Source organism: Aphelocoma coerulescens, chromosome 1 (assembly GCF_041296385.1).
Source record: "Aphelocoma coerulescens isolate FSJ_1873_10779 chromosome 1, UR_Acoe_1.0, whole genome shotgun sequence".
Classification (NCBI taxonomy): Eukaryota; Metazoa; Chordata; class Aves; order Passeriformes; family Corvidae; genus Aphelocoma; species Aphelocoma coerulescens.
Window position 1 is genome coordinate 102,733,199 of NC_091013.1, and position 16,587 is coordinate 102,749,785.

The window sequence follows — 16,587 nt, forward strand, 5'->3', positions numbered from 1 at the left end:
GCATTAAAAACATACATCATTCCGTGAGCTGTTCAGAGATGGTCAAAGCTCACATAAATAATTCTCTAGCCTTGGTATTTTAGGAAGGGCACCAGATGGTGCTCCAGAAAGAGGGGAAAAAAAAAGGATTCCAGAACTATTAATTAATTTTCAGGTTGTCTTTAGAATCATTATATATAGCAGCATTTTTTAAAAATATTTGTGCTAATTAGTGCATGTTTTTACAGAAGGTGGGGATGATTATAAATGTTCTTCATCCTCACAAAAGATAGAACAAGGGTTTTTTTGGGGGGTCAGATTCTTTGACCCCCTGAGCCATCCTGGCCCCCCTCCAAATGGTCAGAGGCAGCTTGGAATAGCTGTAAGATTGTTTCTGCCTTTCAGAAGTGTTTTCTGCCAGGTAACCAGCACGATTATATTCCTCTTGGTACAGAGTGGTGATTTGGGAGGGCTGCAGGTAATGGGTGCTCTAGGAGTCCCCTCGGGCATGATGGCTTTAGAGCCACAGCACAGCAGGACAGCTTGCAACTGCCTGACTCAGGGAGGCTTTCAACTTAGTAAGAGCTGAGGCAGTCCCACGCAGACCCCATGTGAATGCAGGTTCTCTGCAGAAAGCACAAGAGTGCTCTTAGCACTCAGTACTGCAGTATAAAGGTGCACATGAGGGCTCTGCTCTTCAGGAGGGGATCTGCTTCAGCCAAGAATTGCTGTGCTTTGCCCACAAATGGGCTACATAGCAAACACCTTGTCTTCAATGGCTGCAAAATGGTCATTCTCTGAGTACATAATTAGTGTCAGAAGATGGATAGCTAGCACTGTACAGGTAGAAGCTCCTGCCACAAATCAAAATAACAGCTCAGGAGACCTGTCCTCTATGCTCCTGCTCAGGGGCAAGTGGTGATATGGACAGCAGCAGCAGTATCTAGACAGGGAAATTGGTAATTATGGCCCAAATGTGTAGGTCAAAACATGATGTTCAAATGTACTTAAAAGTGCATTAATAAAGTTGGGCGTTAACGCAGTTTACAGGAGCATGATGCACTGCAGCAGCTGTCATGCTGACTAAAACACGGCTGCCTTCTCTGCTGAGTTTCTGACAGGTGTATAGAGGAAGCAGTGACTTTCACACCAAGATTGGTGTTTACAGAGAGTTTCAATGACAACATAAGTGCAGCTACTCTGCACTGGAAGCTGTGCATCTAAGGTGGGCTACTCTGAAGGAATTGCTGTTTACTTGGCCATTCAGATCAAAATCTGAAATTTCAAGCACCAGAGCCTGTGCAGCTGCTATCATTTCTGGTACTGCTGTTCAGGACTGTGTTGACATGAGCTGTGTGTAAAAAACACTTTCCCTAAAGCCAGCATAGTGTATCACCCAGGCAGTCAAAGTTTCTCTCTTCCTGCAAAACACGTAGCAGGTTTTATTGGTGGCATAGGCACAAACCTGGAGTTGCGAGGTTCCATTGAGCTGGGGTTATGCTCTGGAAGTAGGAGTGGCTCCATAGGGGTCCTAAAGTGCTCCACATAAGGTTGGTCTGGGCTGGATCCCTGAGCAATCATTTGGTTGTCTCTCTGTATCATCTTACACATGGGGTCCTGGAGTTTCAGGATGCTACCACAAGATTTATAATAATAGGGAGTGAAGCCTAGTCAACATAACTGTTTTCTAGTAGTTATGCTGATATTTCATGTCTTCATCCTCATGCTGTGGCACTATTTGCTCTTGATGATAAATACGTGCATAAATATTTGAAAGATTAATCTTCTTTATGGCTTCCGTTCTCACACACTGACAGTAACTCTGGTTTTGGGCCCACATACAGGCCTTGCAATGTAACCTGCTGCTTTTAAACTTTTTAGCAGCATTGTATTTGCAGAAAGTAATGCCTACATTTTAAAATTCTAGAAAGTAACTCCTGTATTAATTTAAAGCATTAGTAGGAATCATGCTTTGCATTTTCTAACCTTTCATGGCAGCTGAGACTAACAGCAATTTGTTCAGTAACTGGACAGTACCTATATGTTCCAATGTTATATTATATTGGAAAATCACTGTAAGCTGTGACTGCATCCACCATCAATATAGTTTGAACTGCTGTTGTGTGCTCCTTTCCAGCATTGTTTTATATATGCAACGTTATTTTAAACAATGGTTTGGGTTTTGGGGGTTTTTTTGTTTGTTTGTTTGTTTGGGGTTTTTTTATTTGGCTGCTTTTTTGGGGTTTCTTTTGTAAAAAAAAAATTCATGGAAAGCAGGAAAGTAATAGCACATCAGATGCCAGTTGGTATATGCAGGTAGAAATGTAAATACACACGAGGTGGAAGCAGAACGTGATACTTGGCAGCATTTCCTACCCTCACATGTTGGTAATATCCCCAAGCAGACATCATGGGCACTGAAGTCACACCAGGCTTAGATATCTCCTTATCCATGTGTCTACGTTTCACCATTGAATAAGAGTCTGTGTAACCTTTGTTTTTATATATTTGGGTTTATATATTGCTTGCAATTTTTGCTCTTGACACACTTGTGAGTTTTCAGCATACTGGTTAAGAAAGGCAGGCAAAGACAAACTTGCAGAAATGAAGGTGGTCTTGATTTCTCCTGTTAGTGGAAGTGCACATCTGCTTCAGCTCATCCTCCTAAGGCAGGAGACTGTTGCCAGTACCAAGGCTGCCTACAGGCATCTGTGAAATTTAAAAAACTCCATCTGTGAGGAGCCCATTAAATCTAAAGAGTGCCACAGAGAAGATGTCAGTCACGTATTTTAGCATAAATCATAAGGATTTTGTAGCATTATACTTTCAAGGAGCTTTTCCCCTTCCACACTTATGTTGTTGTGCTATTAGTGAAATGATAGGTCCTGTTTTCAGGTAACAAAGACCTGTTGATGATTTGACAAGGCTAAGTTCATCTCATCTGCGTTGCTCTGTCTCCTCCCTTATCAGTAGGGAAAGCAGCCGGAAAAAAGACAGAGCAGCCAAAAGCCTGTTGTCAGCTGCAGGGTGTCTGTCCAACAGGGTCTGTTCAAAGCATGTACAGCTTTTTACACCCACTCAGTGTCATGGAACGATAAATCTGCCCTTCATCTGTGCTCTCTAAAGTTGTATCTTCTGTAAGGCCTTGGCCTTTTCTGTTTGTGTGGCTGGGGTTTTTTGTTTTGAGGTGGTGAGCACATGGTTTTCACCACAAGTTAATGAAGCTCATTCACTGAAAATAATATTCTGTACACATCATACAAATTACAGTCACAGGTTATTATTTTCTCCATGATGAAGGCTAGCTGATTTCTTTGTCACTAACTGCTAAAACCAGCAAGCAGCAGGTCTGGTAAGTGTGACTGCAGTAAGGCAAGTGTGGCAGGACATTGTTAATTAGCTGTGGACCCCACAGCCTTGATAAAAGGCAGGTAGGACAAACATTCTTCTGTGACACACAATATTGGATGTGCAATTTTGGGTGCCTGTCTTGGCAGAGTGTCAGTGCCTTGTGCCCTTCTGTGAGTCACCTATCAAACTTACATTCACCAAATATTTTATTTCTTACTTATTGGGGTGTATGGGATTATTACAGGATTACAATTGAATCTTTTGCAAGTGTTTCAGAGCACTGATAAAGAGAACCAAGAAATGATGGCTTCTCCCCACAGGGTCATCTCTGCTTGCTGGAACCCCTGTTTGCTGCAGAGGTGATTATGGATAGCAGATAGTGAGCCTGTGGTAGAAGCTGAGGAGCTGAGCCTTAGGACAGTTTTGCAGGAGTAAACAAAGGCCTAGGTGGACGTGCAGATAATGGAGAGGGGTACGTTTGCAGATCTGGAGCAGTCAGTAGTAGACATCTGGCTGTTTTCTGTGTTTTAGGATTCCTTGACAGAGCAAATAATGATTTGAAGTAGAGGAGCAACAGGCATAATTTAAAAAACGACACTGCTGGAACCTGTCAGGCACTAATTTTCAAATTGGAAAGATCCTAGACAGGTAGAAGGGAAGTGCCTGTTCCTTCTGACTGTGGGCAGAAAGGACACAACTCAAAGGAGGAAAGTGGTTAGAAGAGGAGGAAAGTTGTTTGCTGTTGAGCTTTCTTTGCATAGGAGGACTCTGGTGGCATTCATTTAACTACATCACTTTTTCTAATTTTTTGTCTTACTTGCCTTTTTTTCCCTAATTCCTCATATTTTTCCTCTGCATTTATTTACTTTTAACTAGAGTGATCAGTGGTATTTTTCTCCCCTCATGCTTTGCAATATTATTTGCTTTATGGTGCTTCAGTTTTTCTCCTGAGACTCCTTCAAGCTTAAATAAGTATACAAAATATATACATGTTTTGGAAAGTTCATATTTTGTAAAATAGAAACAGTTACTAAGCTTTCACTTAGCAAGAAATTCAGGGGTTTTTTTTCAATTTACTTTTATAGTGGGAGATATGGGTAATTCCTATTTATTGCTGTACTTGCCAAACCTTAGGTATGTTATCCATGCAATTTTTGCTAAATGAAAGTGAAAAAAGGCTCAGGGAACAAGTTGGAAAACCAAGTAGCTTTAGTGATGATGTTGGCTCTGGCAGTGTGGCCATGGAGCCCCTCCATGTGTTTGACTGGGAGTAGGAGGATTCAGCATCAGACTTTCCTCTATGATGCTGTAGTCTTTGTGTGTGTCCTTGCATCTGGCCAAGGCCGGGGGGAAGAAAATACTGCTTATTGGCTGCTTTTCAAAAGCTAGGGCTACAACTATTTTTCCCTTGTTTTGATGCAAGAGTTGAAGCATGGATCAATAAGGCATCTGTTTCTTAGATAGTGCCTAACTCCTGAAACAACTGTAATTGGAAGGTCAGTCTTTTCCTTCTCCTCTTACCTGCTTATGCAGCCTCACAGACTAGAACCTAAAGTAAGGTACTTACAAGGGGTATTTGAATGTAGACAAGCTGCCATGTGCTTTACTGGCATGCATAGGCCATAATGTATGTGAAAGAAAACTTTTTTTTTTTTTTTTGGACAGTTGGAGAGGAGCACCCTGGGTCAGGGACTGGAGGGCACTTCTCTTTTTGGTTAGCTGATGGTCAGAGTGAAGCCTTAACTTGGCTCTGTGATTGTGTCTTCCCAGAAACAGCAGCTGACCAAGTGGGTTGCAGTGACCTCCCCCGTGCTCTCTTGCAGTTTCTTCTCGCTGGTTTAATCCTGCACAGGCTGGTGGGAAAAGGTTAATGGGTGTGGTAGGAAGGGAGCCCAAGTGTCTCACCCTATGAGGAACAGTACATTTGCTTGCAGGTGCCCCTGGAAGGAGCCAAGAGGTTTGGACCCTCTTTGCCATCTCCCCTCTGGTGCCTCCATCACCTTTTCCCAGGCTTCTCGCTGAAGTGAAGCAGCAGCACATGCAGGGTGAAGGGTACAAGTGGCAAAAGTTCAGCCTCCTTTTTCAGAAGATCTTGTCTTCTCCCTTGGTGCACTGCCAGTTGGACACTAACTTAAAATCTGGGATAAAAGGGGGCAGCATGATCTTACTTAGAGCACCAAATCAAAGCCTCTCATAATTTTGGTATGAAAAATGTGTGCTGTTTAGCCTTTTATTCAGCATTTTTGTATAAATAATGTGGGTTTTCTATACTACTAACCTGTGAGATATATTGCTCTGTACTGTCAATATCAAGCTAGGAAGAAACAAGAGGGAAAACATCTTTTTTTTAGTATGCTGTCTATTGACTTTTTTTAGTTGGAAAAAAGGGATTCATAGAAGAATACAATGGGGATTTTTAGATAATTGTTTTTGAGCTGCAGGTTTTATTGGACTTAGTAGAAACCTTTAAGTCCCTTTAAGTTATTGGCTACACACCAGTCTTGCTGACTAGCATAATGAGAAAATAAAGAACAATTTGAGTAGTTTTAACAAATGGAGAAGGTCTTTAGAAGTTCAAGTGAGAAGCATATCAGAAATATTCTGCAGGAGCAGCCAGGGGCTAACCTCAGAAACAGTGAGAAGTTTCACCAAGCCACAAAGGCTTTGTTGATTCCATTTTTCCTAATTAGGTATACCCTTTAAAGTAAAAATTCTTTGCAGTATTGACTCAGAAACTGTTTTCTGAGTCATATTTCTTGACTCTTCTCATCTCTTGGCAGATAGCTTGTGTCATCAGACTTTAGTAAGCTATAACTCACTTCCCTGGCAGATGTGTCTGACCACTTGTAAAAAATCACACCATATGTTGGTAACTATTTTAATAAACTACTCTCAATTTCTAGTATGTTAAAAAAAAAAAAATCATAGTTCCTTTAGGCATGGCTACATCTTGAACAGAAGTATTTATAAGGAGATTCATTAGCCATTTTTTCTCTTCCTCTGAATTATGGAAGCTATCCTAAGAAATGTGTAAAAAAATGGCATGAAAATAAATTATTAACCATGGTCTCACAGCTGCAGCATCAGTTGTGGGAAAGAACTTTTTTTCCCACTGTATGGTGCTCATAAAAGTCATAGCTGGGTTTTCTGATGCTGATCACAATTTGCCAATGTTAGACGTGTCTTCTGATGTGGTTCCACCTGGATCTTGTGGAAAGGTTGTCTTTGCTAGCCTTATACTAATTCAAACATTTTTAAGTAGGTAGTTGAGTGTTCTTCAAGTCCAATTTGTAAATATTTGCTTGGAATTACACTGCATTTTTTTCTATTTACAGCAACACTGCCAAATATGTAACTTCTTTTAAACCTCTAAGATTTACTCAAAGAACTTGAAAATTTAAATCTGCAAATATGACTAGTTTTGGATTAGCACTGAATCCAGAAATAGAGTTAAATAATTCTGAGCCAAAAGCAAGGGCTTCTATAAAATAGTGTGATTAGAAGGCCACTGAAATCACAGGTGATGTCTTGGAGTGGTGGTTTGGGAAAAGAAGCTTAGGTCTTTCTCTTTGGAAGGAAAATCTTGCTATAACAAAGCCCATGTGCTACAAAGGCACTGGTGGCTTTCATGGGTTTTCCTTGCAGTTCTTTAGCAGATTTTGGAGCTTTCCTGATTTAAAAGGGAGTGGATTAAAAAGTGGATCTTTTCTGGTCCCATTTCAGAGCTGTTGGACTTAGCAGTTCCCTTTGTCTTCATGGAGCTGGGCATTGGAGCAAGGCTGAGGTGGTAAGGTAGGAAGGTTGATGTGCTGACACAAGTAGTTCATTTGCAGTAGCATTTTGCATCAGTTACTGAGCTTTGAACTGCTCATTTAGTCTCAGGCTTTGCAGAGGGTAGCACTAGGAACAGCTCTTTTATGTCATTTGAAAGCTTTGCTGACTTGGAAGCAGTATCTGTTTTACTTTAAATGACAACGATAATGCATTTAATGATGGCCATTCAAGTTTTAAAGGAGTATGACTACATGCAAATTTCTTTTGCATACCTATCAAAAGTTCTAGAAACTTTTGATGATTATGATCTGGAAAATGTCATGGTTATTGCTTTATATGTAATATTTGAAGCTACTAAGCTGACAAAAGATTATTAGTCATCGTTATTTAGATGCGTTCTTGGTGTTTGGGTACATTCAAAATGAAAAGCTTTTTTTCTGTATGTTCTCCAGCGCAGTGCTTTAGCAATGATGATGATAGAAGATGTTCAGAGAAATGCTCAGTGTGAACCTCCCTAGGGTAAAGCTTGCAATGATGATAATCCTTGTAAACTACGCACTGTGGTATCCACCACAAAACCATCTGCTCTCGAAAGGACATAACTTCCTAAAACCTCTGCCTTGCAAAGAAACTTCCTTCAATCTTCCCAAAAGCTTCTGCTAAAGTAGTTCCAAATCAGGCTACATGCAAATCATACTTAAAAGGAGCATAGAGATAGGAAAGCTGTTTTCTGGCTTGGGAAGTGAGAAAAATAGCCACCAAAATACTGAAACAGCTGGATATTTTGAGATCTTGGAAGAGAAGTAGCCCTCAGTGAAGTTAACAGCAGTTGAGTAGTCTGGTGTTTGAACAAGCACACAGCACTCAGAGCTCTATTTGGTCACCTTGTAGGACTTTGAAAACTGTGGTTAAAGTGATCCATGGGATTTTGGACCTAAGCTCAGAGGCTCAGCCTGGAGCTCACGCTTAGGGCTACATAGAAAGCCAAACTGTAAGCATTTGTAGGAAAACTGTTCATCCCTGCCATTCAAGACTGGCTGAACTATCGAGGAAAGAGCCAGTGAGAAACATGCAATGACCTCAGTCCTCTTGAAGGAGTGGGCTGAGGATTTCTTTATTGATTTAGGTGATAGAGCCCATGTAGCTTTGGCCAGATGGGACAAGTTATCTCAGCTAGTTTCTAATTATATCTCATTTCTTTGTACTGATAAGGAAAACACTTGTTTTATAAGGTATTAGAAAGGAGTAATTGTTCGTATTCATAAGAAAGATGATTTCTGAAGGGTTGACATGTTTCCTTCAGGATTTATTCGTAATTCATGAAGAAAAACTGTGTTTTAAACACACTTAATGCTTGTGTAGGGTAATGCTAGCTGAATTCTGCTGGCATTTATTGCCTACTCTCTGAAAATGTTTTCAGTATCTCTTTAGCTTTAAATACCCTGCCTGTTTGCTGATGTGTACTGCCCTTAATGTTGTTGGGTGCCAAGCTCCATTTCTCTAGCCTGTTCAAGTACTTGCCAAAATCAGTGTTAAGTACATAAGTGCTCCTGTTTGTGTGGGTTTGGCTACTTGTGTCATTGGAATTAGTAAGTGTTTATCTGTCAAGCTTGTCAAAAGCAACTCAACATCTTCCAGAGTCACAACCACATTTTTACCTGGATATTCTCCCCTTCCTTCCCTCCCCCCTCCCCCTGAAAAAAAAAAAAATCAAAAAAGCAAACCACAAACTGTCCCAAATGTGCAAGTTACTTCACATCTTCAAAGAGCTCAAGTTAGCAGTATGCATTCTGAAGGGTAATTTCTGTCTGTTCCATCAGTGCTTATAAGATGATAAAGAATTTTTTTTCCTTTAAAATTGCCTGGGCTCTAATATTATTTAGGGTTGAAACTAATTGAAGGTATACCATGATAAAATATGAGAAATCCTTCAGAAAGTTCTGCTATGTTGCTTTAAAAGTGTTTGGTGCATCAAATACTGATGTGTATGTTCATCTACAATTAGTTTCCCTCTTGGATACTCTTGATGATTCTTTGTAACTAATAGTTCTTTTGATGACCTAGTCGCTCATGTGTGGATTTGTTTCACTATTTAAACAGGTAGAGATAAGAAACAATATACTGTTTATATAACCTGTATCAGATAACATATCAACAAACACATGCACCTTTGTTTTTAATCGTTTTTGTGCAGTGAAGATAATCAGTGTTTGAATTTTCTTGGAAGTGTTTGCCCTGCTTCCCTATTTTCATGCCCAGCATATGAATGATCATACCCACCTAGCTGAAATAGGGGGTTTCCCATGTGTGTGTTTTGATAACATGAGCCTTTTTTTGCCTGCTTTTACCAGTCTTTTGACATCTGAAGTGTGTCTTGTGTTTTCTGTGCTATGTCAGAAAATTAATGAACACTGTGTGATCTGTGCATAAGACTGCCTGTTGTAGCTCATGTGAAGAGTAGTTGTTTTCAGTAGAGCAAGCTGGATCATGAGGATGAGCTTGTTGAGAAAATGGCAGCTGAACCTCTGTTGTAGAGATGTGCACACTCAAGGCTGGGTGGCGTTTGGCTCCCTGGCTGTTGTGGCTAAGCAATAAAGGGTTATTTAAAGGCCCATTATATCCATAAAGGTTTTGTCTCGGTTTTCAGCTGATTTTATGAGGCACAGCTGGCAAAATAAAAGGTCCATGACATATGTGCTGTATATGGTCTTCACTCACTGTTGTGAAAATCTTGAAAGCCTACTAAATGGCTTACTGAAAAAGTGACCTTTTGCCAGCCAATGAGAAGAGAGAGAGAAGGAATACTTAAAAGTTTATCCCTACCTGAGGAGTCCATGCTGCATGGAATGCAGCTCTGGAGAGAAGATCCTTTGGTAGACACAGAGTTGGATATGAGTGATGTACCCATGCACAAGGATGGCTAATGAGATTCTGAGCTGCATTAGGGAAAGTACTGCCAGCAGGCTGTGGAAGGGGATCCTTCCCCTCTGCTCAGTGCTGGTGCAGCCACACCTGGAGCACACCTTTCTGAGCTCTGCAGTATGAGACACATGGGCATACTGGAGAGAGTCCAGGGAAGGGCCACTGGAGCACCTCCCCTGCAAGAAAAAGCTGAGAGAGCTGTTCAGCCTGGAGAGGGGAGGGCTCAGGGGGAATCTCATCAGTGTGTACAAATATCTGAAATGGAGAGTACAAAGAAAATGTAGACAGGATCTTCTCAGTGGTGCCCAGTGACAAGACAAGATGCAGTGGGCACAATCTGAAGCACAGGATGTAACTCTGAACATCAGGAAACACTTTCTTCCTGTGAGGATGACTGAGCACTGGCACAGGTTTCCCAGAGAGACTGTGGTGTCTTCTTCCTTGGAGGTGTGCAGAAGCCATCTGGATGGGGTCCTGGACAACCATAGGTCAGGGCTGTAGATTGCCCTGCTTGAGCAGAGTGGTTGGACCAGTTGCTTTCAAAGGTCCCTTCCAACCTCAATCAGTGTGATTTTGTAAGCTCTCTTAATTTTTTCTCCAAATAGTGCTTTTAATTAAATGAAAAATACTTTTTCGTGTTAAAACCTGCTTTAAGGCATCAACAGTTGGGACAGTAAACACCTGCTGTCAAATCTTGTCATATCCAAAGCAGGAGAGTTTTTTCTAATACATTTAGTATTGTACCAATACTCAGCTGTCATTCATATACTGCTTTGTCTTAAAAAAACCCCAAAATTACTTTTAATAAAAGCATGTTCAATGAGGAACAATTAAGCTGGTCAAGGATATAGAGAACAAGTCCTGTGATGAGTGGCTGAGGGAGCTGAGCTGTTCAGTGTGGAAACTAGGCTTATCACTCTCTACAGCTTATCACTCTCACTACAAGGAGATTGTAGTGAGATGGGTGCGTGCAAGAAATGGCCTGAAGTCGCAGCAGGGGACATTTAGATTGGCTGTTACGAAAAATATCTTTACCGAAAGGACTGTCATGCCCTGTAACAGGATGCCCAGGAAAGTGGTTGAGTCACCATCCCTGGAGGTCTTTAAAAGACTTAGGGACATACTTGAGTGGTGGACTTGGCAGCATTAGATTTACAGTTGGACTCAATGATCTAAAGGGACTTTTCCAACCTAAATGGTTCTGACTCTAAAAGGTGCCTTCCCAATCTTAAGAACATGTAATGGTTTTGTGAAACACTGATGTTTCCTAAAATAAATCGTTTAGGCCAGTACCAGCAATTTAGGCTGGTACCTAAGTGGGAGCCTGGTAGGACCTATGTTTATGCCTGTATAGCTGAAATCCTTTTATGAAGTGGAGTGACGAAAGAAAAGTAGCAAACAACGTAATATTTATTTCATGAGGCAAAGCTTTATAACCTCCCAGATTCTATTTAGTACAGGCTAGTCGGGGCTACTTGGAGAAAAGATGGGATGGCTAATGCCTCAAGTAAAGATGTGGAGTGCTAATCCTAACGTAGAGTTTCCAAAGTAGTTAACTACAGTTTCTGAGGTAGGTGCTAAATAGGCATAATAGCTCTTGAGTTTGGACACTGCCACTGAAGAACCTGCTAATTGACCTCCCCTGCTTGGTGCTGCTGATTGCTGCAAAGAACCATAGCAGCCAACGTGTCCTGCTGTTCTTTAGTAATGAGACTTTGCTCCTTGGGTCCAGAAAGTGTAATAAAAAGCAGCATTGCTGAACCCGCCTGGGCAGAAGCATCAGTAGTAAAAAATGAAGTACAAAGGAAAATATAGGACATCTCTGTAGATGTAAAACGTGATTTAAATCAGTGGATGCCAGTGTACTGAGGGAGGTTTGGCTCCCCAGATTTCCACTGCACTGGAAGTAAGCCCTGCTGTGCAGGCCAGTGCAGATGAGTCTTGGGCAGTACCTGTGCTAGCCAGTTTTCAGATACAGGTTCATAGTCTCACGTGGAGCTCGCTTCTAGTGGGTGTTTGAACAGCCCTTGTTCTGTTTTACATTTGTCCCAAAAATGCTATTGCTAAGAACCTAGAAGACGTGTTTGTGGCAAGAAGTTGTTTCAGTATTGCAAACGGAAGGTAGAGGTAGAAAACATGGCTGCTTTCCACACACTTTCTACAGCTTTTGTTATTTCCTTGGAGAAATATCAGCTTCCTAATTTTTTTTTTTTTTTAGCTCACCTTCTATCCATTCCTCCTACAGGATCCTGTTGATTTAAAAATAATAATTGGTCTAAAGTATGACTTGCCTTGTACTTTTGGTGAGGATCTAAAATAACAACAGCACCTTCTCTGCTGTTAAGCTTCTGTTCAAGATTTTTTGTTTTGTCCCTTGAATATGTGGGTACTGTTTGGTTCTTCCCTTGTAAAACACAGGCAGAGAGCAGGACAAAGAAGGATGCAGTTAGCACTGCCATGGAGACATGGGAAGTTCTCTAATTAAAAGCATCAACAGCTATGTCATCTCAATTTCCCAGTGTCCTGCTGGGATCTTACTCTGAGCCATCATACCTCATGAAGCTGCTGTTTTCTTCCCATGTTTGAACCTGTGTGGAAAAGTTTCATCTGGCTCAGAGTTTCTTCAGCACTGGATCAAAGAGAGGGAAATGAGGTAAATCTCAGCCTGCTCAAGCCTCTTATGTATGTAAAGAAATGGAAGGAAAGTGATATAGGTGTAATTCAAACCTAGCAGGTAGAGCTGCTCTTGGTGTACATGGGGCAAGATCCTGCCTCTGAATTAGTGTGTTGTTAACAGCACTGGCTCAGTTTCAGAAGACAACATCTGAAAATCATGTAAGGAACCTGGCTGAGCTCTTAATTAGCTACAGAAAGGTACACCAGAAATAGAGCAAGGCAGGACATGATGTCTGGTGACGTAGCGTTATTCCCTGCAGTTGCCTTTGCGCCCTCCTGCAGTTAATGAGAAGCGAGGGCCCTGACATTGACCCTGTATCGTGTTAGGGCATGGAGAAATTTGTTATGTATTTGTAGGTCCTGCTTTCATTTTCTTTTTCTTAGCATGAGCTGGAAATTATGTAAAGAGGTCTCACAATATGATGGTTGATGGTAAGCACTGTCATATCGTTAAGCAATAATTTTCTTCTCTTCTTCATCCTGCCATTTTACAAATATGTCTAGTAGCAACAGAGAGAGGAATTTCCAATTCTGTTGAAGTGGTTTTTTTGTTTGTTTCTTAAATGTATAGGTTGGTAGGGTTGTTTTGTGGAGATTACTGCAGTGAAAGTTTAAAGTTATTCAAATAATTTGCATTCCTTCAATGTGCTAGATTTGTTGCTACAGAAGTAGCAGGAGAATATTTTTCAGGAGGACCTTTTGTATTCTTTTAAGGACTATTTCTATGTATTTAAAGTAAAATCTGTGTCTTTTTGGTTCTGTGGTAGCAAATTCATAGAAAACTGTGTGATTCTAGTATAGGCAGAATTTATGGCAAGTCATGATTTTGTCTGTTTTAAGAAAGGCCTTTCACCTGAAAGAGTTCTAAGATCAGAGGTCAGTCTTTCTCTTCATCAGGCCATTCATCAATTACCTGCTCTGAATGCTGTAAAGAGTTTTTTCAGAAACATTTTCATTCACCTCGTGAGGCTGTTTGTTGAGTCTTCAGTTGTGTATGCTTGCTACCTTAGCAATTTTGCAGGAGCTAAATGGGTGTCTAGAAGAGAGCAGCGTTTCAGATCCTGGGGGGTCATTTTGTTTTCCTCTAATGACAGGGAGTATTTCCTCTAATAACAGAGAGTATCTCATATCAGAGAAGCAGTTTTTGGTTTTCCGTGTGATGCAAAACACTATTACAGGTTTCAAATTACTAAATGGCACTTAGCTGGAATTTGAACAGGTACCAACCAGTTTACTAACTGAATATATATTTGAAAGTCTGCTGTAATTTTGCTTCCATGGGAGAGAGGAACCAAAAAAGGACAGCTTTTTTCAGCTGTAGCAAAAAATGAAAATCAGGATTCAGCTTGCAAAGCCAAAGTTGCGTTGCCCCCCCTCCGGTGATCAGAATGAGGATGAGTGCAAGAAAGGGCCAAGGGAAAAATTCATTCCAGCTTTGAATTTTACTTCAATTTATGGCTTGATATCGTAAAACATTGCTTATATTTCCATGAAATTGAAGTTATCGGATCTCTTTAAAAATTTTTGTTTCATTTTCAAAGATTGCTCTTACTCAGCACCATCTAGTGGAATCACCACTATTGTCATTTAGGAAACAGCTGGTTCCTGTGAACCATATAACAAATTAGAGCATCCAGTACTTATAGGGTGAATAATGCACCTAAAGCATGTTTGTGACTAATTAAGTAACAGAATCAGAAAGATTAGTAGTGCTTTAGCTGAAAAGGAGCAGTTGAACGAATGAAAGTTTAAGATAAATGCAGGTAGTGGTGCCTGTTATCTCCTTCGGTTCATTAAGCTCCAGCCTGCTTTTTTGCCTTAACCATGTGGTGCCATCCAGGTTGTAGCTTCTCTAAGGAAAGATTTTGGAGTACTGTTTCTTTGTGCAGTATCACACAGCACAAGCCCTACAGCCGCATTTGTCTCTGTGATACATGTGATAAATACAAGCTGATGTTAAGTGAGCTGTGAAGTCCTTATGTGAGAAAAATGCTCTGAAGTCTTTTTCATTTAAATTGTAGTCAAGGAATTCAGGTTTTGGCTCTTTTAAAAGGCATGACTTTCTTTAAAACAAAAAACAATCCCTTTGAAAAAGCTCCCTATTGAGTGCAGCCATGTGCTCTATAGAATTGTCAGGTCCTCCCAGCAACTGCCTTATGACTTGGGAAAAGCAGAGAGGTGCGTGGCTCAGGTCTTTGGGGGTGGATGGGAACCTGTTTCTTTTCCAGCTATAGAAAGGAAGAGCTGAATCTCCAGAAAAATTAATGTTTCTAGAAGGAATGGATGATCCTTCTCAGAAGCACCTGGCTACATCAGCAGCATCTTAGTTCTCACTCTTAGATACGGTTCCTTTGGCAGCAAGCCCTTGAGCTACAGTTGCAAATGAAAGGGCAGCAAAGGGGGAGATCCTGAGTCTCTGAGCAAAGAATCTGACAGAAGTCGCAGCTGTGCGGCTGAGAGCAGGCAGCCAGCACACTCTCTGGGCAAGCACCAGAGGCAAAAGCTCTCTCCAGTGTAAGGAGCAGAAAACAAGAGGCAACTAAGGAAACTAGAAGCAAAGTTGCATTGTAGTAAATGCACCAAGTTGTAACATCTTCCCCTTTAAGCTTCCTTGCATTTCAGCATTTCTTCACTTTAGGGTCTGTTGGTTTTGTTCAATTCACATGTTTTGGACAATGAAAATAAGTGGGTCAGTTTTATTCTGTAAATTTATATGCATTAGCACAATAACATTGTGCTGAGCCTTACAAAAAAGCTGTTCTTAAATAACTCATAGAAGCATTTCACTTCATTTTTCCAAAATCTAAATGTACAGACTAGGTTTTTTTCCCTCCCAGGTTTTAGGGAACACATTTTAATATTATCATTCTCTTTTCTGTCATCATTTCCTAGGTTTTTAATGTTGTGGAGCAGTCAGAGTATCACTTCTTTGGTGGCCTCCTCACAATAGTGTGTTGCAATGTAACCTTCCCAGGCAGAATTGGCTCTTTTTTCAGATGAAGAAAATAAAGGTTTAGGGATTTTCCCTTTGTACATTTTAAGTTTGAGACAATCCCAATTGTAGGGTAGGTATTAATCTGGTTGAACAGGTGCAGTAGTGTTTGGAAATCCACTTGGCTCCCATTGACTCCGGCAGGAAACATGGGTCCAAAAATGTCATAACATTTACTTAACAAATTTAGTGACAGGAATTCTGTTTTGTTACAGGACTGAGGATAAATCCTACGTGCCTGAAAATAACCATTTGCAAAGGAGCTGCTGTTGCAATAGGTGTGAACCAAATATTATCTAGCATATGGGAATTCAAGAAAACACTTAAAATTGTTTCTTCTCTTTCTGTTTCTCCTCTAGCTCTGGGATTGTACACAGTAAATGCAGTATATGGAGACACTATTACTATGCCTTGTCCTCTAGAAGTACCAGATGGTCTTATGTTTGGAAAATGGAAATATGTAAGTATAGCTTATCTTTATATTTGTTAGAGCTGTTCTAAGATGATGTGTATTTTTGGTGTGTGTGAGATTTTAAGATTCCAAATGATAGGATTTCTGCCTCATATATGAAGCCATTTATTCCCGTGTTTGTAAGACTGCAAGATTCCAAGCTGTATAATTTCTGCCAAGCGTCAATTAGAGGTTTGAGGAATTAATCTTATTGTTCAATAGAAATAATTATTCAGGAGTTCTCTGCCAACCTGTATTAGATATCTGGCATGTTCTCCAGTGGTGTCTTGCTCACTTGACGGAGCCATCGTTGTACATTTGAACACTTTTGAAGTCAGCTGCCTGAAGCAGAGCATGCTCCATCCCTGGGAAAAAGCCCTGTCCCACCTTTGGTTGATCTGACAGTCACTCGGATCTGTTTCAGGCTTCGTTGTGCTCAATG

The 16,587-nt window shown here is 40.7% G+C and overlaps 1 protein-coding gene across 1 annotated transcript in view; it reads left to right on the top strand.

The window, feature by feature from the left end:
- Positions 1–16,587, top strand: part of ALCAM (activated leukocyte cell adhesion molecule) — a 118,194-nt gene that overhangs the window by 66,506 nt on the left and 35,101 nt on the right. Inside the window, exon 2 of the mRNA XM_069022108.1 lies at positions 16,054–16,154. Within this exon, the coding sequence (XP_068878209.1) occupies positions 16,054–16,154 (101 nt within the window). The remainder of the gene's footprint in view (positions 1–16,053; positions 16,155–16,587) is intronic.